The sequence below is a fragment of the Xenopus laevis genome, chromosome 6L, assembly GCF_017654675.1.
Source record: "Xenopus laevis strain J_2021 chromosome 6L, Xenopus_laevis_v10.1, whole genome shotgun sequence".
NCBI lineage: Eukaryota > Metazoa > Chordata > Amphibia > Anura > Pipidae > Xenopus > Xenopus laevis.
Window position 1 is genome coordinate 123351518 of NC_054381.1, and position 26045 is coordinate 123377562.

Genomic DNA, 26045 nt, shown 5'->3' on the forward strand with positions numbered 1-26045 from the left:
CGATATTCAATTGGGAGGTTATTTAAGAATTAAATTGAATATCTAAAACTCGAACTAATTTTACTGACTCGAAAACTAGAATCGAAATTGAATCGTAACCGACTAAACTCCAATCGAGTTCTTTCTCCAGAAAAAAACTGAAATGTCAGGAAGGCTAGTACCATGTTCAAATTGGTCCCTGGACATCTCCCATTGACTTATACATGAACAGGTTTTAGGTGGCGAATAGTTGAATATGAATTTTTAAAGGGCCGTGGTTTGATAAATCTCGAAATTCGAATTAAACTCGAATTGAGTTTGGATTATTCACAATTTAAATTTGACAGTTTTGACCATAAAAAAAATATAAATTCGAATTTTCAATTCGACCCTTAATAAATCTGCCCCTTAGATTAGTGTAATTGTGCTCGCACTATGACATAAATTGGACGTAATTGTGCTGAAAATGTTCTAAGTCTGTTTGGCATCATTTCTGGAATTTGGAGTGTGACTGACAGATGCACCCTATTCTTTTGGCAAAACTGTACTGACGCCGCAAATGATGCTGAATACAATTTAGACTAATCACCCTTAAATTCAAAGCAGTCCATAACTCTGCCCCATTCTAAACCTCTGAACTCATCTCTGATTTATCAAAAGGAAAAGTTCCAGAAATCTAAATAAAATACATCAACAGCACTAAACTGTCCCACTTTCTCCATTCCTGTCTGTAACTTAGGATGGGGGTACAACGAATATTGTGAATAAGATCCAAACTTGATGTCAAAATTTTTTGAGGTCTAACATTTTATCAGTGAAGCCCTTAGCCAGGTTTCAGATATGTGAGAACATTGTTGTGTTAGTCATTCATACAGTGTTCTCCAGAAATCTCAACCTAATTGACATCCAGGCTGAACCACTGCTCAGTGGGGGGCAGCCTTCCAGTGTAAAAAGTAGCATCTTACAGCATTCTGATGTCCCAGGCCTGCTCCCCAAAACACAAGCCGCCAAGTAATATTTGGTGCAGAATTTACCATGGCTAGAAAGTCTCCGGATCTGTGAGTTCTTGTCCTATACAGGTATGGGACCTGTTATCCAGAATGCTTGGGACCTGGGTTTTTCCGGATAACGGATCTTTCCATAATTTGGGTCTTCATGCCTACTAGAAATTCATTTAAACATTAAATAAAGCCAATAAGCTGGTTTTGCTTCCAATAAAGATTAATTATATCTTAGTTGGGATCAAGTAGAAGCTACTGTTTTATTACTACAGAGAAAAAGGAAATCATTTTTAAAAATTTGGATTATTTGGACAAAATGGAGTGTATAATTCAGAGCTTTCTGGATATCGGGTTTCTGGATAAGGGATCCTATACCTGTATAGCATAGCATAACAGGTCTTTTAAACCATAGCAATTATGATAGCATTTGCCAGTCACTATAAACAGGCTTTTCTTATTTCTAAATATGTGGTATGTCTTGTAATATATTTTTATTGAGACCTCCAATGCTCAGAATGACTATTGTTATTGTTTTATAGTCACATAGTAAAGTTGAAAAAAGACCAAAGTCCATCAAGTTCAACCCCGAATGCATTATAAGTTATGTTGTATTCTGTAAATAAAACAATGTATTAATGAATATATTCTTATTCAGTGACAAGCTCTCTGTAAATAGTTCTATTTTTCATGTTATTTATATGCAGAAAACCATTCTTATATAAAGGATATATTAGCCTTTGGATACATTATATAATTGTTAATAATACTACTATAATTATAATACTAGCATTTTTTTCACATTATGTTTATATTTTAGGGTAAATAGTAAAATACTTAATCGACAGACCGTGGAAACAGATATTTATCTCTTTTTAAAGCCTTCCTCTGATAGGTTTACTGCTGTGCATAGAGTGTGCCTACACCCTGGGAACACATGAGCTGCCAATCTGTGTTTAACAGAGATAGTCCAATTTATCTTGAGATCCCCACTGAAAACTCAAGGTGATGGATGTGTTACTGTATGAGACTTCACAATGGCTGATTAAGAGAGTTTATAAGGAGATATTAGTAAGATTAGTGCAACAGTGGTTTGAGTACTGGAAAATGAGCCTGTAGTTGTCGCATCAATAATACTATTAGCAGCAAAATGTCAAACCAAATAAACTATTCCCAGCGTGAGTAAAATTTGTGCCTAAGTTACTTTTTCTGCCTGTCACTATGCTTGAGTGTATTCTCACAAGGAAAACTACTGAATGCAAAAAGGAAAGGTTGTGGGAGCACTCCATGGTTAAATACTAAAATACAATGGAAGCGCTACCGATCTGGCCAAATTAACTACAGACATAGAGAAAAAGAAAAGAGTTTGATCAATGCACATTCCCTGGTCACATAAGTAATCTACGTAGATGCATGTATTTACAAAGACAGGGTTTTTTTTAGTTAAAAAATTATGATCATAAAATTGATAAGCCACCATACCACGTCAAGGTAAACCCATATGGTGGTCCCTAACTATTTACCTCTGGTCATAATATTATAATGGCTGTTCTGGGCTCTGTGCCAAAAAGCCTCTTATTTTAATTAAGTTTCAGAAACGTATCTTTTTCTAGAGTCAGTGCAGGAGATCAAAGAGAAAGCCAGGACATTTCAGTAACAAACCTGGGACTGCAGGTTGCGCTGTCAAAATTGGGACTGTCCCACAGAAGAAGGCTCAGTCGGGAGGTATGTGGTTATTTCCTCTCCCTGCTGCACACTCAACTCGGCCCACCTCATTAACCTCCAATGTTCCCAATTAATTAATTTAGGGGCTTTATAAGCCTGCTTCCTGTAGCTCCCAGTGCTCGTTCATTAAAGCTTCCAAACCAGATCCAGCCTACTATTTGTTCCTGTTTGTCCCCCACCTGGTTTCCTGTTTGTTCCTGCCTTCATTACTGTTCCTTGTTCCTGAGCTCCTAGTCCTTGCCTTGTTCCTGTGCCCCGTTCCTGATACTTGCCTATTTACCACTGACCTCCTGGTACTTTACCTCGGCTTGTTTTCTGAACTACCTTCTGTCTTCAGCCTGCCCTGATCTCGGCCTGCCCATTGGACTTTCTTTGCCAGCTGCCTGTCCAGAAATTTCTACCAGTTATTGGACTCTCCTTGATAGCTGCCTGCCTCTGACCACTGGCCTGATAAAGGACTAGTAAATCACCTTTTTCACAAACATGTCAACTGCCTTTTATCAAGCTTCATTCCTGTGTTACCCTCGTTACACGCACATAAGCTCCTACCTGCTAGCCACTCACCTGTGGCCAAACCTGACACATACAAGCCATTATAACTTATAAAATATCTATTTTCTAGCAAGCTAGGCATCTGACACTCACTAGAATACGAAGGAACCATCTACTATGGGGCACATATGATTCATTTACATAAAGTTAGTAATTTCACCCAGTACCTGTCACTATCAAGAACAGGCTACTATACCCTCAAATGTTCCTGCAAAACTATAGTTAGAACATTGAAATACACACTGTATGCATAATTTGCTGGTATTTCTTTGTCCAACCTATGTGAAAAACTGCATTGTCTATGTTCCAAAAGGGACATTAAACATAATAAAAATGTGCTGGGTACTTTTAGAAGGTCTCAGAGAAAACAAACCATGGAATACTGTAACTGTCTTGTTATTTTGCATTAACATTGGATACATGCAGTTTCCTGTGTTTCAGTTAAAGCCTTGCCCCATTTCTGGGTAACGTGACATTTGAGGCGTATATGCCTACGAGCGCAGCCTCATCCTGAAAGCCAAATTTTTGAAGGTCAGTTAGGGTAAGATTTTTGGTGAACACTTTTTAGCTGTCATAGATGTTTAAAGAGCTATAGACAAGCCCAGATATCTACTTGGGCCTGAAGGTCACCTGTGAGCATGCCTTCACCGTGAGCGTGCCCCCCTGCAAACGTGTACATAGATACACAGCCTCTAAAAAGTGCTGGGGATTAGGTGTGCAACAGCACGTCCCCTAGTGCTTCCGATAATATTGAATTGCGGCTAGGTGGCATGCTGCCCCTATAATCTTGCTGTCTTAGGCCCGGGCTTTTGTAGCCTTGGCACAAATCCGAGCCTGGCTATAGACACAGTGACTTATATACTAATTGTTTATTATATCTATCACCTTGTTTATATGTAAGGGGGGCCTTGACTCAATGCTGAAAAACAGAGGGGTCTAGTTATAGCAGCAAAGGGAGGACCAACTTTATGTTATTACTCTTGGTTTAGGAATAAGATGTTGGACAGGTAGATTTCCAGATACTTTTGAACTTAAAAAAGCTCTTATTCTACACAATGTTTTCTAAATGCAGTGGAAATGGGAATAATTTGGACAGCAATTGTTAAAATGAGAGAGTTATAAGTTTAAGCTTTTGTAATTGGACATGTATAATGAAATGGTGATGAAAACCTAAGACATTCACAATTCTAAGCAAATCCCTAGCCATAGCTGATTCACAACTTATATAAAACTGTGCTTTATACTTATGCCCCAATTAGAGATCCCAAACAGGCACACATGCTGTACAGAATGCACAATATATGAGTTGACTAATAGGACTTATTCATGCATTAACCTTCTTTCAATCCTCAAGTGACTGCAGTAAGTGCACAGGTAAAAGTTAGATTTGTTTTGTCAGTTCATTTTTGCATGGATTCTCTTGTCGCTTCATGTAAATGTTGCCATTTTTTTACTGTTCCTAGTAATGCCACAACAAATCTAAATACATCACAAACAATGACAGGGTGATCTCATACAAAAGTAACAAAGGGAAATTGCACAATCTCATCCCAGTGATTTCTTGCTTTGTTTGTTCGGTGTTAAAGTTATTGAAGGATATTTTGAGAAGAAAATATGTAATATGAAACATCATATCTATAAATTGCATATACTTTAATAAACATGAGTCAAATTATACTGTTTGTGTTGTGTTCTGAAAATACAAAGTTATTCCCATGGTTTACTCATTTCCTACTCTGTTCAGGCCTTTCTTGGAAAATTAGGAGGAAATTCCTATATCTAACATGCAGGGTCCCTCTAGGGCAGCTGACCATTGGAGGCAACAGCCAATAAATAAAATATTGTAGATTTGTGGTTTGTCACAGCATGCCATGGAATACATTAGTCATTTATATGTTGTGCAGGTGCAGGCAGACCTAATTAGGACCCTTGTACTGTTGCTTAGCCTTAGGCCAAAAGCCTTATTCTATTCCAATGTCAATGCTTTCTGAGTCTGACCTTAAGAATAGTGATGGGCGAATTTGCGAAAAAATTTGCGAAACAGCACCGGCGTCTCTTTTTTGACGCCGGCGCCCGTTTTTGACGCCGGCGACCGTTTTTTCGATGCCAGCGCCCGTTTTCAACGCCGGCGAATTTTTGCCGCGAATTTTCGCGGGCGTTTCGCGAATTTATTCACTGGCGGCGAAACGCGCAAATTCGCTGCGAATTCGCGCCTGGCGAATAAATTCGCACATCACTACTTAAGAAGTCACGTTGTGCTTCAAGCACCAAAATGAAATTAAAACTCTACATTCATTTTGTGCGAATTAAATAAAAGCAGCGTGTTACTAATAAACGCCTGCCTTGTGAAAGGCCACAGAACAGAAGAAGGTTTACTTTAAGAAAATTAAGTTTATTATGGTTAAACTCTGCTCTAGACCAGGAATATCCAACATAATGGCTTCATCTGCTGCATTCTCAAACCTAAAATGATGCATCTACAGTGTTGGATAAATGTGAATTTTCCCTGCACTCAATTAAACATGAAGGAATCTGTTTGGCCAAACAAGAAGCTTCTGTAATTTTAGTGCTGAAATCCTGCACTTGCCATTGCATACCTGCTATGCCAAGGAGCTAAGAACAGTATAGAGCTCTAGTTATCTTCTTCAAATGCCAGCCTGTATATTAGAAACATTTACTGAGCCTTTTTTTGTACATTCCATATACCATTCAATGGATACTGGCCCACTGAATTGAGGTTGTATAAATAGAAGCAGTGATGTAACCTGCTACTTCATTCATTGCTAGCGGTAGTCTTCAGCCCCTCCATGGAGCAGGAAACCCCTGTTTCTCCAGTACCCCCAAACTTTCTGTGGCAGCAAGGAAACAACTCCACTTAAGAATACACATACATGATAGACAAGGGGTGAGGTGAAATAAGGGTTCGGGTAAAAGGTCTAGTCAGACAGCAATGAAGTCAAATAACAGGCAAGGGCTACACCAGAAAATAATGAAAATAAAATTAAAGTCTATGTAACAGGTGGATGGGTTAGGGGTGCCTCGACCTTCCCATTTGTTACTGTTTACTGGTTTCAGGACCCTGACAAGAGGTCTAACTCCCAGCAACTCCCGGTAGGCAGGAATATACTTAGACTCTGTATCTTCAGGTTGGCCCTCGCTTATGGGAAAGGGATACCACTCTTGAATGGGCACACATCATTCACTCTTCCTTAAATAACTTTGGGCAACAGTGGAACAATTTATGGAACAGTTGGTACACTCTCAGGATGCCAAGTACTTCCAATATGTAGGATGTGTGCTCAGTTGGTATAACAAGCAAGTGGCAGCAGGACAGTTACATGCAGAGTTCTCACAGACTTTCTTTGTTCCTCCACCAACTCTCTCAGTGGGAAGTATTGCCTGTCTCATGGTCACCAACTCCCCATCCCTAGACAAAGCCCACAGAGTTGTATTAGTACTGGATCTACCGAATCCACAAACTCAATGGTGAACAATCCCACAATGATTTTGGCTGGACTCACTATCATACTATGAAAACTTCACTTGCTTTTCTGGCCTAGAAACCTACAGGAAGAACAGTTTATGAAAAATAAAAAATAGCAAACTGCAGAAGACAAATATGTAACTTCTCTCTTTTATTCTGCAGAACATAATGAACATTTCCCATTGAACTCTCACAACTGTTTTTCCCTTTTTGGTGTGCACATTCGGTGAGCTGTGAAGCTTTACTCATGTAAGTTAACAGTTCTATTGTTCAGCCTGAGCAGTAGAAAGTCATAGCATCCGCTCATTTAGTACTCAACAGCAAACGTGTGCCAAGTGAATTGAAATCAGGGTTAGCTGAGGACTTTCAATGTTTTTAAATGATTCAGAAGTCACAGGCAGGCAATGAAATCTCGCTCTGAAAACTTAGCAAAGTGCAAAATCTTGTCCATTTTAAACCATGCTTAAATGCAACCCAGCCTGCTTTAATTAATTTTGGGCTGGTAGTGATGCCAGCAACTGCCCTGTTTCACTTCCCTGAAAATTTCTTAAGCACATAAAAATATCGATTTTTTTCTCTACAAAGTAAAATGCATGGAAAGATTCTAGAACAGATTGGCAAAAATGTCGCCACTTTTTGCTGCAATTGTACATCAGCCTAAAAAAAGAATCATCCGTAGAGGACAGATATATACAGGGCAAGCAGTGGTGTAACCCCATGGCAGTGATGGGACTTGGGGGTACAGGTGGCCTTGCAGGTCGGATGTTGTGGTTGACCCATGCACAGTGTTGGACCAGGGGCCTACTCTCAGTATTATTTTCTTCCTCTCCTCACTCATCCTCCTAGTCTCTTTTCTTTACATATTATAATCTATTAGTCCATCTGTGTAGCCTCTTTGTTCTCATAGAAATAAGAAATGTCCATGAAATAGGCCAAATATTTAGCAACATGAGGGCCCACTGACACCTGGGCCCACTGGGAGTTTTCTTGGTATCCCGGTGGGCCAGTCCGACATTGCCCATGCAGGTGACCCAAAATTTGTTGTGTTGCATATTATCCATGACTTTGTGCCAGGAAAGCTGTTGGGGGGTTGCAGGTGACTGCCAATTCCTTATGCATCATGGGTCACTTGCAATTTAGTGCAAAGAGGGTCTGGAATTTTTTTCATGGGGGCCTCCTCCTTTGTCATGTATTATATGGACTTTGGCACACTGGACAATTTTGGGCACTTTAAAGGGGACCTGTCACCCAGACTGCAACAACTCGGCTCAGATGCAAATGGTATGCAAGCACTTGTTACATGATTGTTGCCTGGAAATGCAAAACAGTAAATTCAAAGCACCTGAAATAGTCCCTATGTGCCATTGCCCCAAACATTTCTGTACTCACTGCAAAGTATCCACAAAAGCATTGTGTAGAACAAATAATGAATAGGTAAATCCTGGCAGCTTCCAGCATATGACAACATACTGTGAGCCTCCTATCTGTTGTCCTTATGCTGTGGCCATTGTAAACGTCATGTTATTAGATTCCATGTGCTGAAAAGAAAAGACATAGAGAAGGAAGAGCAAATGTTTTGTCACTGGTATCATGCAAAATCTGCCTCTGCATATCCCTAATATTGTTACCCCCTTCCCCAACAATTTGGGAAAAAGTATAAATGAAAGTAAACAAATATTTCAGTGCACTATTTTGACTTATTTCACACAACTTTCACCTATTTTACATTGACTTTGGCAGTGTAATCATTGAGACAAACTCAATACTATAAGGCTGGGGTTCCCATGGTCTACACACCGTGTGCGCTGACAATGAGTGCTAGAAGGCGTTCAACACTGATTCATCCCACCAGTTTTAGATCAGTCAGTGTCCACAGATAAACTGCAAACAAACGCATTTTGTGCGACTGGTTTGGTCCAATTTTCACCATGGAAAATGTTTTCCCTTTCAAAACTGATTGCAGACACTTTGTGGGAAAATGGCATGCAACTGCCTGAGGCGACTGGCAGCCTGATCTAAATAGAGCAGCTTGTGATTTTGTCTCAGAACGTGCCAGTAACAGGCTGAATGCCAATGTACATGAGGCCTACGGCAAGTCTAGAGACTTCACACTACATGTTTATGATGATGGTACAAGCAAATTTGCTTTGATTTTGAATTAATACAAGTATAGGGTCTATTATGTGGAATGCTTGTGATTGGGGTTTTCCGAGTATGTGAGCTTCCCATAATTTATTCCATTCCATTCCTTAAGTCTACTTAAAAAGATTTAAACATTAAGTAAACAATGCAGTAAATATATGCAGCTTAGTTACCATTGAGTGTAAGATACTGTTTTATTTATAAACAGAATATACAGAATATACAATATACACTATTATTATTTGCGTAAATTGGACTCTATGCAAAAATCACTGGATAATGGTTTTCCAGATAAGGGATGCTATGCCTGTTTATTTTGCTGGAAGTGATTCGATATGGGAAAACTTCTGAGGTTTGCCAAAAGCAAAAATAATATGCAAATACACCGATAAGCGATTATTCCAAAAGTTTAAGGAAATATTGCAGAAGATTTCAGTAGATAGTTGTTTCCCTTTGGGGAACTGAGTCACATGGCTTGTAGATGTAAGAGAAAACACATATTGGTGCTCTGTAGCATTGCGTGTATGATTGAGAGTGTGCACTGATGACCCAGGGGCATTCAGTAGTACAGAGAATAAGATGCAAGTGGTGGGGGAACAAGGCCTGGAGCACAGGTAGGCAGCAAAAGAAGTACGTGCTTTGTGCCGCCTTCTGCCACTTTGTATGTGCCTCTTCTGGCTCCCCCAAGTTCTATACAAACCAATGTGTTCCTCTTTCCCCTTCCTCTCCTTGTGCGACTGCCTGGTGCTGGTTAGAGAGGTCGGTGCCTCTCCCACAGTATAATCTGGAAAAATACCAACACTCGATGGCTAGTGTAGCGGGGTAAACCCCTGCGTGTTTATTGCGTCAGTGATGTAATGTTTCGGGGGCGTGTCCCTTCGTCAGACATGCCGAACATCCCTCACAACGTGTCTTATACCCCAGTTAATTAACAAGTGAAACAAGAAGTTAATTAAGAAGTTAATTAACAATTAACAATTAATTAAAAGGCATATGTCCATCTATCTGAATAGGTGTTTAATGTAATCCGTATCCAGCAGGTCCTTCCGAGGGTCTTCCTGGTTTGTGGATAGGTAATGCTTACTCGTAATATAATCAACAGTTCCTTAAATCCAATTGTGTGAAATCTCTCAATATAGAGGTATAATCCCACTCCTGTGCATTAATAAGTGAACCTTTCCGTGCAACATTACTGTGCGATTCAAGCCAATCAAATTCAATAAAAATAAAAATCATGAAAATCATATTAAACAATGTACATCCCGCTTACTATGCAAAATCTACGCGTACATTTTTACATGGCGAATAGTAAAGGTAAAACTGGACTGTCTTACCCTTTCCAAAAGCTTTCCCGGGATAGTATTTCTTTCATTGAAAAAATCTAAAAAGAGATAAGACACAATAGTTAGTAAAAATTTAAACTATATTGATACAGTTCTTTCATCCTGTTAATTTCAGACCCAAAGTAGTAATACACATGAACTTCTTTGATACTTTAGTTTTATAGGTAACAATTCATATTAAATTCTTCATTTAACCCAAGGGGTTGTTAGTTTGCAACAGCCAAATCCAGTAACATTCTCTTTGCATTCATTTCCTTTTGCTCTCCTTTTCGGTTCTAGCCTACACTTGCTCTACTATCTGCCACCTTAACTGTGATATTGCATGACTTTTTTCCTGAAAACGTCGTGCTAATGTGGTTTCTTTTCATTTTCTCTCCTTTGCCATTTTCTCAGTTATATCTCCCTCTTTTGGGGGTTGGTAATTTCGTATGGCCGATTTGTGTTCATTCAACCGTACCTTCATACTCCTGCTTGTTTGGCCTACGTAGGCCAACCCACATGGGCATTTGATGGTATACACTATGTTACTGCTATCACAAGTATGGAGCCCTTTTATTTCGTGTTTAGTTCCCTTAAGGGGATGTTGCACTGAATCACCCTTTATGATCCCATTACAGTAGCTGCAGTTACAGCAGAAAATAACTGAAAATATCTGTGAAAATGGGAAAGGAGAAAAAGAAAAGAAATGGCCATGCATTGAATCCAGGATTCACTTCGGGATTCAGCCTCTGAATACAAGTGCCTTGCAAACCAAATCTAAATTCGTGAAATGATGTGACTTTTTTTCACAGGTTGTTTTTAAAGGAACAGTAAAACCTAAAAATTAAAGTATTTTAAAGAAATGACAATATAATGTAGTGTTGTCCTGTACTGGTAAAACTGGTGTGTTTGCTTCAGAAACACAACTATAATACATGTAAACAAGCTGCTGTATAGCCATGGGGCAGTCATTCAAGCACAGGATACACAATAAGTTCTGAAGACTCCCATTGTAAGAACAGGTTACTTAACACATAACAAATAAACCCTGTCCAATACAATGGTGTTTTATCTGTTATCTGCTATGTACCCTGTGCCTTTTCTCCTTTTTCAGCTTAAATGGCCGCCCCCATGGCTACACAGCAGCTTGTCTATTTATATTATAGTTGTGTTTCTGAAGCAAACACACCAGTTTTACCAGTACAGGACAACACTACATTATATTGTCATATATATAAAATATAGTTTCTGAAGCAAACATGCCAGCTGTACCAGTGCAGGCCAACAGTACAATATAATCATTAATTTAAAATACTTACATTTTTAGGTGTTATTGTTCCTTTCATATACTCCTTGCCCTAATTTGCATATGCAAATTAAGGTTCAGATTCAGTTTGGTAAAATTCTTAATGAAAGATTCAAGATTCTGCAAATTGCAAAATAGTGGATTCAGTGCATCCCTATTAGGTTTATATAGTATAAATATCACACATAGTTTGGTGATCACTACCTAGTTCCCATTTACAGAGGCAAAAAAACAGTGAGGCTTTTGGCTTTGCTCATATGACATGTCAATATGAATTTATTTCCAAATTTTGTTTAAATTATTGAAATCCTGCCTGGGTGTTTTCTAACATATTCTCCTCTATGATATGTCTTAAAATTAGAAATAGAATTCTCCTATACCCAGCAGGGAACAAAACCATCCTACAGTGAATCGTTGATAGGATTTGGTGGGAGGAAGGCTATACAACAAACATTTCCAATCCATAAACATAATATTCTGTGTACCTGTCCTTTAAATAGCTTAAAGGGGATGTTGACCTTTTGCAAAGTCTTACCAGATTTATATCTCCTTTATAAATGAAAATGATTTGCTTACCCAATTCTGGCTTCAGCGCATATGCAAAGAGTGGATAGAGTAATGCTAAGCTCTATTGCACATGCCTGGGCTGTTATCATTCCTATGCAAATTTAATCTGATTGGGTGATCGTTTTTCTAAAATAAATGACAAAGTTATTTAGCATGTGCAGAGGTGTTTGACTCTAAACTGTCTGTATCCCCTGTTACCCCCATCTTTGCTTGTGTGTGTTTAGTGGAGAAAAGTACCCCAGTATTGTTTTACAGATCTCTTCCAATAAAATCATGCAACTGCCACATTACTAAGGTATCAAACTGTAATATTACAGATTTAAAGAGACCATTAATGGCTTAGTGAGAGCGACATGCCTCCTGTTATAGTATGGTAGTAAGATCAAATCGCATAGCTATAGTATTGCAGAGCAACTCCCACCAGCTTGTGGCTCAAGTGCCATTTATTTTCTGCCAGTGAAAAAACTTCATACCGCCTGTAATAAATTCCCAATATAGAAATATATGGAGAGAGAGAGAGAAAGAGGAGATTAGGTCTCGAATCTCCACTAAATTTAACACAAGGCCTCTCCATTTAATTTGCAACAAAATGTCTCTAAAGCTAGATGTTCCATCACAACTTCATTAGCATACCTCCCAATATTTTGGAAATGGAAAGAGGGACAAAAAGATTTGCCTTGTGCAAAATTTGTTGACCCCGCCCATTTTTATGACCACACCGCCTAATTACCATGTCCATTTCCACTTGGCAAAGAAAACACATCCCATGACTTGTGAGGTCACTATGGTAAAAGTTTTAAGAGGTATAAATGTATAGGAAAGCCTACCTCTACCGATAAAGTTATTGATAGCATTTATTAACCCAGGTTATATATACCCAGCCTTTGATACTGGATATATTCCCCTGGAAAGTTATGAAATGTCCCTATGGATTGTCCTTCATAGGGATCTCCTACTGGGATAGTAATGCAAAGCACACTACAAGTAACAGGTACCAGCTGTGGTTGGAACCGTAGTGTAAATACTATCATGTATAACCTATAGTTTTTAAACTACAGTATAGAGTACTATAACCTGAGACCTGTGTGTGTATAGCTGCTGCCGGTATTGAACTCTGAATATTGAGTTTGCTGTGGCCTTGTTCCTGTAAATAAATGTCAACTGTTTAAGAACCACAGCTGCCGTGTCTCATTGATTTAGTATCGCATTGCTTAATGGACACAATCATCCCTATCTAGGAAATGTTCCACCTTGAGTTTAAGGGCTCAGGCATGTAACCCAAGATCTGCCTGGAGTATGCCATAAGAGTTGTTAAATGGCCACCGAAAGCCCTGAATGGAATTCAAATTTTAGTTTGAAAAGATGAATTACATACTGACTGTATAACAGTGGGCAAGTTAATTGTTAAAAGTCTAACTGTCTCCAATACAATAAAGCTAGTTCTCCAACTGGAAGTCTATCACAAAAAGACTTTATCTAAGGTAGCAAGGGACTAAGAAGTTCTGAACTTCAAGGTAAGGCCTTAACCTGAAACACTTGAGAACCCAGTGGTGAAACTGCAACAAACTCAGAAACTGCTGGGGGACCCAGGGAATAGGGAGCCTAGATGGTCAAGGGGTCTGCTGTATAGTTCAACCTGGACTTATTATTACATTTACCCTTTTTGATTTACCCCTATTTAAGAGTAAAATCTGGTTTAAGTGTTTGTGAAAATCTACTCTTTCACTTTGGTTTACTGTATACCTTAATGGCATCATGTGTAACATCAATCAGATCCAGCTCTGATCCTTGAGCTTTATTTTGTGTAGAATGCAGATGGGAACAGGCTCATTTACTAATACAAGCACAAGTGCAAAATGAAAACACTATTCATATGCTCCTCTGTTCTCGTGCTATAACACTGCTTCGGCCTTTTTTGCTGCACAATGAACAAGCAGGAAGCAATTCAATGGTTCTGTTCCATCCTGTGCTGAATGAGAAAAATTTGCTAAGAGTGTGGAAGATATTTGTATGAATAGTGTTACAGAATGCTCAGTTTTACATCTATTCACAAAGAGCCACATATGTCTTTATGCACATACAGTACACCAAGCCATTATCTTTTGCTGCCATGAATATGCAGATCAGTAAGTGCTCTGGCTCCATCTTGTGGTGTTAATGCATTTAATCATCAGGAAAAACTGACAATCACCTGTGTGTCAAATATTTTATGCCTAAAAATGGTGTTAAAAGTGGAATAAAATACATTTTGTATTTATAAAGTTCTGCTGTAGTCTGTTGGCGATCACTATATTCATTCATTAGTCATTCTTTACCCATTAAAATTACATCATTATTTTATGCCATCTCAGCAATGACAGAACACTGTCAAGGGCCAATGTATCATGCTGTGTAACATTTGGAGTGAAGCATTACTGGTGATGTTGCTCAGAGCAATCAGCAATATGATTTCAACAGTTTCAACCGAGCTTCAATCCAAAATTCTTTACAACCCACAATTTTAAATGAGGCAAAGTCTATATGGGCAAATTGCGCCCGAAAATTCGCTAGCGAAGGCTTTGCCGCACTTCGCCAGGCGTAGTTTTGCCAGGGCTGTGCAAATTCACGAAGATCCGAAGTTGCGCACAGGTTACCGAACGGTTACGAAGTTGCGCTAGCGATAATACGATCAGCAGTCCGAAGTTACGCTAGCGATGCCTAATTAGCATACAGCGTGCAGTTAAAGTACAATGGACGTGTATGCTGCAGCAACTACATTACACTACACAAGGCCAGGGAAACGTAATAAAATTTAATAGAGGTCTTATATTGCCCTACACATGTGCCCACTGTAAAGTTTAGGTGCCAAATGTAAGGGGAAAGGAGGGTACCCCAAAAAAATTTACGATCTTTTTCAGCCTATCACCCAGTAAAAAGTAAAAAAACGCCATCGTATTTTGGGACTTAGAAAAATGTTCAACTTTTTTTTGACAAACTCCTATCTACTCTATTGCACTTCACATGGTCTGAGCTGGCGAAGTAAATTCTGGCGCAAGAGGTGACGTTCAGTAAAATCGGCAAGTTAGTGAATTAGCGTAGTTACGTCCCTTCGCAAGAGCGCAACTTTGACTGGCGTAAGGGTGCGAAGTAGCGCTAGAGTATGTCTACTTCGCTAGCGAATTTACGCCAGCACCCGTTAGTAAATCGGCGAAGTGGTAAAATAACGTAACGCTGGCGAATTTTTGCTAGCATTAGCCACTTCGCCCTTTAGTAAATTTGCCCTTATATGAGAAAGGAAGGGAATCAAGTGAAAATGCACTAGTTTGATGCTTTGCATAAAGGGAAGACTGCATTCACTATGTAGCATAAGGGACATACATGACTTCCCACTCATCAGGATGTTGCCACCCACTCTGCAATGTTTAGCATATAATGGTTTCTATTAATGGGGTCAGAACACGTTATCCTAGTAACTCCACTTTCCTTACTTTTGGCAGACAGAGAGACATTTTCCACTAATATCTCTGAACTGCCCTTCGACTTATCACACATGCCTTGATGGTCGGACGGTGTGGTCAAAGTGGGCTAGACTATTCAACTAAATCTTCCATGTATCTGTATGGCATACAGATGATTGGTTATTAATTGTGTAGTAAGTTCTACCTTTAGAGTGAGGCACCACCAGACCTTCCAAACTTCACAAATTACAGATAATGTCACTTTTTTCGTCAGTCATCTTTTTATTAGAAAATGCATGACATGTTTCGGATCAATCCTTCTATACACATAAGCACCTGAGGAAGGATCCTTGATCCAAAACACCTCATGCATTTTCTAATTAAAAAGATGACTGATGAAAAAAGGCAGTGTCGACTGGGACACCAGGGGCCCACCATAAACCCTTAGACCAGGGGCCCACCCAAAAACCTTTAGACCAGGGGCCCACTCTGAGTATTTTCTTCCTCTCCTCACTCAACCTCTATTCTCCTATTCTCTTTTCTTTACATACTATAACGTATTATTCCATCTGTTTAGCCTCTTTATTCTTATAGAGATATGCAATGACCATGAAATAGGCCAAATGTTTAGAAGCAGGAGGGCCCACTGACACCTGGGCCCACCGGGAGTTTTCCTGGTATCCCTGTGGGCCAGTCCGACCCTGAAAAAAGGTCTCCAGAGTGACATTATCTATAATGTATCTGTATGGCCAGCTTTAGATCCAGGTCATTTCTGCCTTTACAAAAGCCACAATTGAGGAATCTTGTTTGCTAAATACAAAAAAAAGTTTCCAAAACCTGCATGAAGACTATTCTTTGCGCTCAAAAATGACTGGCACTTTAGTTGCCACTATGTGAGGACCCATTGATTTTGTTATTACTGGTATTATTTTCATTAGCATTCTAAAACAAACCTGGCAACAATTTAACATCCTAACGCTGTATAGTGACATTGCAAAGGGAAGGGTTTTTGAAAGGTTACAACCAAGCTTAACTTTTCTAGGTCTAAAAACACTAAGGGTGATTTATCAATGTTCAAATGTGATTTTTCTTTTGCTAAAACTCAAATTTCACAAATTTTGATCATCAATCACCTTCATTGTCTTTATAGCATCCATCCAATCTATTCCTGGCCTAAATGTCATGATTAAAATGTAACACTTTCAAAATAAATTGAAGTTCAGGGATTTTACATGTCTACCAATGGCCTTTGTCTCACTCGTACACAGAACACACTCCTTGTCTTTGATCGTAAAAACCAAGCAGGGTATTATACTTACAGAATACAACATTTTTGGGTGTACCCACTATAGATATAGTGAAAAAATATCAACAGGTTACAAAATAAGTAATTCATGGTCAACCTAACACAGGTCCCAGGACCTGATTGGTGGGTTACCTTCAGGTTAAGTTCTTAGCTGAGTCCCTTACCTTGGAAATAAAATAAAATGTAATGTAAAGTTATGTGCACAGAGGAAATAGTGTATGCCTTTGAATGAAAATTTTCCAGTACAAAGAAGTCAGCCACAAACTTAACTTCAAGGACAAGAGGATGTAATTGAGATTGAGGTGAGATGCCATTGAGATGGAAATCAGGGCTCTTCTCCTTTATTCTGCAAAAAGATGCTGTGATTTCCTTTAGTGTATGTGATAAAAGTCACTTAACTTGCACCCAGTTTAAAAACCCTGTATCTATCTATCTATCTATCTATCTATCTATCTATCTATCTATCTATCTATCTATCTATCATCTCTCTCTCTCTCTTGATCTCTCTCTCTCTCTCTCTCTCTCTCTCTCTCTCTCATTCAAATAAAATCAACTGAGCTTTATTGGCAGGACCAAATACATTTAGCATTGCCAAAGCAGATAGAGGGGTGAAATGGGTGGGGTTAGTGGGGTGGGCAGTTTATGGGAACAGGGGAAAATCCTGTTTGTCTTAGTCTATGTCTCTTGCATATTGTGCATTTACTGTCAGTATCTCTTCTTCCAGTATGTTGTGTGGGTTCTGGAGTTATGAAGTCTGGGATGTGATGGGAGAATCTCTGTAAGTGGGTGTCCCTCAGTGCTGAGTATTGGGGCACTGTAGCAGGAAATGGGTCTCGACCTCCATTGCCTCCTGTTCACATCGCTGGCACAGTCTGCTCTCCATGGACTTGTAGGTCTGAATGTGCTGTTCTAGTTCAATATCCAAGTTGTGGGCACTCAGTCTGTACATACTTAGGATCTGTGTGTCTTTGGGGTTCTGTAGCCTCCCCAGTGATTGATAGATGGAAAATTTCTGGGAGTTTGATATTTCCTTCCTTCAGGCTTAACTATATTTTCTTCCTCTAAACTATATTTCCTTCCTCCAGTTTGATATTTCCTTCCTCCAGGCTAAACTACAGTATTTCAAAGATCTGTACAAAGAAATCCCCCCTGTTGAGCAATTGCTGGAGCTGGCTTGTTTCTTGCAGTTGGTCCTTTTAAGGTCAGATAGTTCTGCCATGGTCTGTAGTATTTTATTGTGCTCCTGTGCTGTTGGTTCACCCCTTGCAGAGTTCTCTTATATGTGTTGTTCTGGAAGCTATCAAGCAGTTGTTTGACATCAGATCTGTTGGTGACCTCCCTGTACTTCATGGCAGAGTGTAGGGTCTATTTAGAGGAAGAGGGAAGGTTGTAGAGGCCATACTGGTAGGTTGTGCAATTGGTTTGCTGCTAGATTTAATATATAGCAGTATTAAATTATGATCTGACAGGTGGGTTTCTGGAGTCACAGAGAAGGCGCCGATGTTTGCTCAGTCTGTAATGGCATAGTCCAACACACTGCTACCTACATGGGAGTTTATCTATCTATTTATCTATCTCTCTGTATCTATCATTCTATTTATCTCTCTGTATCTATCTATTAATATATATCTAGCAATCATCTATTATCTATCTATCTCTTTATTGTATAGCTCTCTATTGTATATCATCTATCTATCTATCTATCTATCTATCTATCTATCTATCTATCTATCTATCTATCTATCATCTGTCTACATGTTTATATATCTATATATCTATCTATTTCTCTCATCTATTTTTAAGGATATTTAGTGAGCATGTGGCATAACTGGGGCTGGATTTCATGGGCAAATGCCCTCTCTCACTACAACTTAAGATACATCATTCCTATGTGAAAGATAAAGGAAACAAAGGTTCTCTTCAGAACTAAAAGAAGCAGGACCAGGTGCACACTGTTGCAAAGATGCCAGCTTGTGACAGCAGGAGGATGCGGAGATACTGTCACAAAGGAACACATATTCCTTTACACATTCCTTTATCATATCACTGTCTAAAAGTGTCTAGACCCTTATTGTAAAGAATGCAAGACGGTACAAGATGTATAGGACCCCTCTGATTGCATGTTTAAATAAGATTTAACATTTTTCTCTTTTCCTTTCCTTAAATCATAAGCCAAAACAAATAGAAGTATCGAAATATCCCACTGTGCCCCAAATGCACTTTCCAGCACCCTGCCATGCCATTTTCTACTTCTTTAGAGCTAACCAGTTCCCACTCTCTGACTATTGGAACTCATCTTTCAAACAAAATATCACAGAAATCTATTTCCTCTTACTGTGTGTCCTTTCAAAGGGTTCGTTTGTGAAAGAGAGAAAAAGCCTTGCTAATGAATACAGTCTTACAAAAAGTTAACTGACATTTCTGTTGTGATAAGTTTTAGCAGAGAATCAGCATGAGTTTCAGTGCTGTAAATTTTATTCATGCACCGACATTTATGTAGAAATGTATGGGGTGCTGTTTATCCCAAATACATTCTGTATGTAAACATATCCCTAGTACACAGAATGAATGTCTCTCAAGGTACATAAGTATTTGTGACCATATACACAGATAAAAAAATACACAAAATACTTATTTATATTAAAGCGTGAGAACAAAATATGGTTTGTGCACAAAAGGATGTCATTATATCACAAACTCCATTCTGTAAATCTTAATGAGCAATCTGTCTCACAAACGTATAGCATTCATGTAACAGATGCGGTTATGTGTAAAGTTACTTACATAATGAATGGTTAAAAAAAACTTGGACAGAATATATAATGGCGTAACTAACTAGTGCATACCAAGCTAAATTTTAAAGACAAAATAGATGTTTGTGACAGAAAGCAAGATTTTATAGCACAGAATTCATTCTATCAATAATATGAAAACTCAGTTTCACAAAACCTAACAATCATACAAAGCTTATTGTTGACTTTGAGAGTTTGTCAGAAGTTAGTTATTAGGCTGTCATGTTTGGTATCCTAAAACCCAGAACCATGGTTCCGGTCACGGCTCACGCTTCTGCCTGTAACAGCCGTCTTTCGCTTTGGGAGGAGCTCTCCGCTACTTGGATGCTGTCAGGTATTAAAGTGAGAGAACCAAGGCAGGAGTTCTGGGCAGACAAGGGTACCGTAACGTAGAGTCCTGCAGCGGGTAGGTTACCCGCAAAAACCTACGGTACCCTTCGGTTTGCGGGTAGAAGTTCTGGGTACGGGTAAAGACGCGGGTCGTCGGTTCTGCGGTTTGGGCCACGGATCTTCTCAATAGCGATGTTTACTCCTTTTTTCTGGTCACATCTACTTCCGATTATGTCACTTCCGGTTTACAATGACAGCACTTCCTGATTCTTGATGGTCAGCGGGTCGCGGGTCCGGGTTGCGGATAAGGTACTTGCGGGTCAGGTAGCGGTTCCAAGCAGGTAAGAATGCGGGTTACAGGTCCGGGTTGCGGATTGCAGGTAAGGCTTGGGTACGGGTCCCAAAAAATGGACCCGCGCAGGACTCTAACGTAACATATGACAGAAGGATGTGGAAAGAGGAAGAGTAGTTGAGGGACAGGCCAAGGTCAATACCAATCAGACAGGGCAGTAAAGATTTAGGAGCCAGGGACGCAGTCAAGGACACAGGCCAGGGTCAAAACCAATCAGTAACGCAGTACAAAGTCAGGATCTAAGAGAATGGACAGTAAGGCAAAAGTCGGTACAGGCAGCGAACTAGCAGAAGTCAGGGACAGGCAAGGGTCAAAGAACAGATAAACAGACTTGAATCACACCCAGGTACTATTAGAAAATAGGCCTACATTGGGCAAGGAACAATATCTGAAATTTGCGCCAAGCGCGACGTGACATGGTGCTGCCAAATGAAAAAGAAGCTAGCATCAAACCTGGAATCACTGTTTACAAAAGAGGCAGGCGTCCTTGCTGCCTCCTAGATATTACATAGGCCTATTATAATGACATTTGGGAAACTGTGGGCGAATTCACGAAATGACGAAAAATTCACAAAAGTTTTTTGTCACGTGTAATTTTTGAAGCCAACTACATTAGAGTCTATGAGCATTTTTTTCGAGACACCTTGTTTCTGCATTGGAAGGGCAAAATCACATGTAGTTTTCGCTTAGTATTCTACTACACACATGCCCTACATTATTAGAGAACCTCCTATTCACTATGCTACAACTGCTTTTTCAATAGAAAAAGAGGCTGCCTTGTTGCCAATTTCTTAAAAACATGTCTGTGATTTTTGACATTACCTTTACATTAAGAATGCTATACGTTTGTGAGACAGATTGCTGGTTAACATTTACAGAATTGAGTTTGTAATATAATAACATCCTTTTGTGCACAAACCAGATTGTGTTCTCATTATTTGATAGAAAATGAGAACAAACTCTGTGTATATGGTCACAAATACTTATGTACCATGAGAGACATTCATTCTGTGTAATAAAAATATTTTTGTATACAGAATGTACTTGGGACAAATGACATCCCACAGAAAGCTATACATTTTCTGATTTATATTATTTTCTATTGTTTTGAATAATTGCTATGCTATATTTCCATTTACTGAGGGTGATTAATGCAAACTGCAATCTTTTAATGCATTAGTCCCTGGTTCTGGATGTGTCTGCGTATTAAATTGCCATTGACCCTTTCTCTTTCCTACAGACTTCAGTACAAGTATGGGACCTGTTAACCAGAATGCTCAGGACCTGGGGTTTTCCAGACAGTGGATCTTTCCGTAATACGTTCATACCTTAATTCTACTAGAAAATCATGTAAACATTGAGGGAGTTATTTATCAAAATTCCAATGTATCTCATTATTTTCTGAAATATACTCCGACCAAATCCGCACGGTTATTTCCCCTTGTTTATCAAAACGTTTTCCGGAAAAATTCCAGTGCAGGAAAAAACTTGTAAAAATCTGATTTTTGCCCGAAACCCGCAACATTTTTGGATTTTTTGTGCGAAACCCAGCGCAGATCAGGATATCTTCGGGACTTCTACCACTGACCTACATAGAACCGCGGCAGGTCTGAGATGCCAGATTTTCGGATTCGGACTTTTGTCATCCTCTGGGTATAATACATTTAGCATCCTTTATTTATACCTTGTGAAATGTTTATATTGAATTAGATGTGATAGAGATGCCTTAAAGAAAGAAACCTGTCTTAACTCTGGAATATAGCATTCATAAATTCCACAAGGAAAAATGTCCATCAGGGCGTAGAAATGATCACGAGTACCATTAAATTAGCCATATAGAATGGCTAATTCTATGTAACTTTTCAAATGGCCATCATTATTTTATTTTTTTTAGAATTTTTGTTTTATTTGCCTTCTTCTTCTGACTCTTTCCAGCTTTCAAACGGGGTTCACTGATCCCATCCTGAAAACAAATGCTCTGTTAAAGCTACAAATTTACAGTTATTGCTTGTCTTTCTTTCCAGGTCCTCTCCTATGCTTATTCCAGTCTTTTATTTAAACCAAAGCATGGTTGCTAGGATAATATGAACCCTAGCAACCAGATTGCTGAAATTGCTAACTGGAGAGCTGCTGAATAAAAAGCTAAATAACTCAAAAACACAAATAATAAAACATGAAAAACGATTTCAGATTGTCTCAGACTATCACTCTGTCCATCATACTAAAAGTTAATTTAAAGGTGAACAGCTCCTTTAATTCTTACAACACGCATTTTCTTCTGTATACAGGTATGGGTTCTTTCTGTAATTGGGGTCTCCATACCTTCAGGTCACTAAAAAAACATTTAAACATTGATTAAACCCAATAGAATTGTTCAGTCTTCAGTAAGAATGAATTATATCTTAGTACGGATCAAGTACAAGGTACCGTTTTATTACTACAGAGAAAAAGGAAATACTTTTTAAAACTTTGAATTATTTGATTAAAATGGGGTCAATGGGGTTTCTGGATATTCTGGGATCCTAAGAAAGATTCAATATACAGGTATGGGACCTGTTATCCAGAATGCTCAGGCCTGGGGGTTTCTGGATAAGAGATCTTTCTGTAATTTGGATCTTAAGTCTACTAGAAAATCATGTAAACATTAAGGGGCCAATTCACCAAGCTCGAGTGAAGGATTCGAAGTAAAAAAACTTCGAATTTCAAAGTGTTTTTTAGGCTACTTCGACCATCAAATGGGCTACTTCGACCTTCGAATCGAAGGATTTGAACTAAAAATCGTTCGACTATTCGATAGTCTAAGTACTGTCTCTTTAAGAAAAAACTTCGACCCCCTAGTTCGCCATCTAAAACCTACTGAACCCAATGTTAGCCTATGGGGAAGGTCCCCATAGGCTTGCCTAAGTTTTTTTGGTCGAAGGATAATCCTTCAATCGTTGGATTAAAATCCTTCGAATCGTTCCATTCGAAGGATTTAATCGTTCGATCGAACGATTATTCCTTTGATCGCAGTATTTGCGCTAAAATCCTTCGACTTCGATATTCGAAGTTGAAGGATTTTAATTCCCAGTCAAATATCGAGGGTTAATTAACCCTCGATATTCGACCCTTGGTGAATTTGCCCCTAAATAATAGTTTTGCTTCCAATAAGGATTAATTATATCTTAGTTGGGATCAAGTGCGAGGGACTGTTTTATTATTACAGAGAAAAAGAAAATAATTTTTAGACATTTGGATTATTTGATTATAATGGAGTCTGGAGGCAGCCTTTCGGTAATTCAGAGCTTTCTGGATAACAGGTTTCTGGATAACAGATCCCATACCTGTCTTTAGCAATTCTAGGAGAAGGAATGTCATTTAGCACTTGGAGGTGCCAAATGTTAGGCACCCCCATGTGAATGTATTTACTTACCTGAAACCCCTGGCCGGTGCTCCTATCAGCAGAAAACTGCACCGGCCTGGGGTTATTCCAGTGAGCACCACGGAGCAATCCTTTTCCGGGTTCTTCGTTCTTCAAATTTCCCATGGCAGATGCATGTGCAGTAGAATAAAAAAGCCAACTTTTTAGTTAAAGTTCGGCTTTTTACTCTAATGTGTATGTGCAGCCGCACGAAGAAAGAAGAAGCCGGAAGAGGCGCTGGAATAACATTTGGCACCCCCAAGTGCTAAACAACTTTCCTTCTCCTTTAAGGGATAAGCTTATATTTTGATTATGTGCTTGATGTGCTATGTGGTTTGTCTGGGAGAAGTAGGCAGATTATTGGAATTCCATCAGACTAATACTAATCCTCTTGGCCACAGTTAGTCTAATAGCATGAAGGCAAAAGCATTTTGAAGTTTTTTTTTTAATGTTACCTTTTTTTTTGTTAATATGATCCTAGAAAAATAAGACAAAGCACAAACTCAGAACATTACATTGTAATACATGTCTATGTATAGTTTTATTTATATAATGCTACTTGTGAATGCAGCACTGTGCAGTAGAGCAATACAGTAATACAAATAAATCCAAAATACAGTTCCAGTTAATCTTAGTGTTATAGAGACAAGAGGAAGGAGGCCCCTGTCCTGTAGAGCTTACGGTCTTATTGGGTGGTTAACATGCAGATACCAGTAGGGGAATAATATATGCTGATCTGGAGACTGGAAACACAAGCATTCTATGAACTATAAAGGCTTGGTTGAAAGTGGCACAAAGATAACATGTATATAGATGGATGTCGATGGCCATATTGGAAATGAAAAACTTGTTTCCAGGACCAGATTTGTGTATTGGGCCTAAGGCAACCCCTAAGCACTATTACAAAAAACAGATGACAAAATGCTGCACCTGCCTCAAAATAAGTTATATACAGGTATGGGACCTGTTATCCAGAATGCTCGGGACCTGGGGTCTTCCAGTTAACAGATCTTTCTGTAATTTGGCTCTTTATACCTTAAGTCTACTAAATGATCATGTAAACATGAAATACACCCAATAGGCTGGTTTTGCTTTACTAAGGATTAATTATATTTTACAGTAGTTTAGATCAAGTACAAGGTACTGTTTTATTACAGAGAAAAATGAAATAATTTTTAAAAATTTGGATTATTCGGATAAAATGGAGCCTATGGGAGACGATCCTTCCATAATCTGGATAACAGGTTTACAGATAACGGATCCCATACCTGAATATATATCATCTCAATTTATCTACTTATATTAAATCATTGCAATATTTACATGTTGGAATGCAGAGTTATTACAACTTAATACACGGCGGGTTTCTGTTTTGTTTTGGACACTCACTGCTATTTCTCGGACATCCTATTAGCAAAAAAAAATGCTTTTGCCTCAGTTTTATCAGAATAGCTGTAGCCGAAAGGATTACCGTTAGCCCGGCGTAATTCCTATAATCTGCCTTCTTCTGGGAGAGTTCTCAGGTCTGGAAAATCCTTGCTTTGTCCTCAGACTGACACAGCATCTTAGAGACAAACCATTAAACCCATCACGTCTTAAAATATAAAAATAATCATAAGGCAATGTTTACCCCCTAAAATTGAGTCAATGAAGAAAAGTAGTAACTCACTCTTCAGTACAAAATGAATACGACTGCTGCCAAGGTCTACTCTAGAGCAAATTGCATGTGCTCCTAGTTAAAAGATCTAAAAGTTTACTCCATGCATTTATCATAATTCTTAACTTAAATGCTAAAATAATGGACAAATTTACCTTGTTTGGCAAGGTCACCAAACGAGCGGATCTTCCCCCAATATGCCCACAGAAGGTGGGCTGCATCAGGCTAATCCGATCATTCAGCCCTATGGCCAAATGATCATATTACAATGAAGGGCATACCAGCTGACTGGCTAATTCATTAGGTCCTCCATCCGGTGGGAAAATCAAACCTAACTGATCAAGATCTGCCTGATTTTTGGGCAGATTTCGGTCTGGGAGGCCCGTCGGAGGGCCCCATACACTGGCAGCTAAGCTGCCAGTCTAAAGGATTCCGTAAGCTTATTTAAGTGAAATAGCTGTGTATTTTATGCATGATAAATGTGTTATCACTTTCCAGGTTTAATTGATAATTTTATTAAATACACTGCAAGTTCCACTTTTTTTTTTCTCTAAATATACATGTGCATAGATTAAGCATGTTATGTCTTTATAAAAGAAGTATACTTTAGCTCTAAGGGGCAAATTCACTAAGCGCTGAAGCGCCTAACGCTAGCGTCAATTCGCTAGCGTTGGTCATTTTGGTTACTTCGCAAAT

General features: G+C 38.9%; 1 protein-coding gene across 2 annotated transcripts in view; it reads right to left on the reverse strand.

Annotated features, from left to right (window-relative positions):
- Positions 1 to 7757: 7757 nt before the first annotated feature.
- The window catches only part of tmem68.L (transmembrane protein 68 L homeolog), a 35578-nt gene continuing 17290 nt past the window's right edge, over positions 7758 to 26045 (reverse strand). The window contains exons 10-11 of one of the 2 annotated variants that reach the window (XM_018268003.2): positions 10215 to 10261; positions 7758 to 8276 (exon numbers count right to left, since the gene is read on the reverse strand). In XM_018268003.2, the coding sequence (XP_018123492.2) occupies positions 8255 to 8276; positions 10215 to 10261 (69 nt within the window). In that variant the 3' untranslated portion in view covers positions 7758 to 8254. Of the gene's footprint in view, positions 8277 to 10214; positions 10262 to 24875; positions 25257 to 26045 lie in introns of those variants that run through there. The other variant, XM_018268004.2, reaches the window with a different exon arrangement.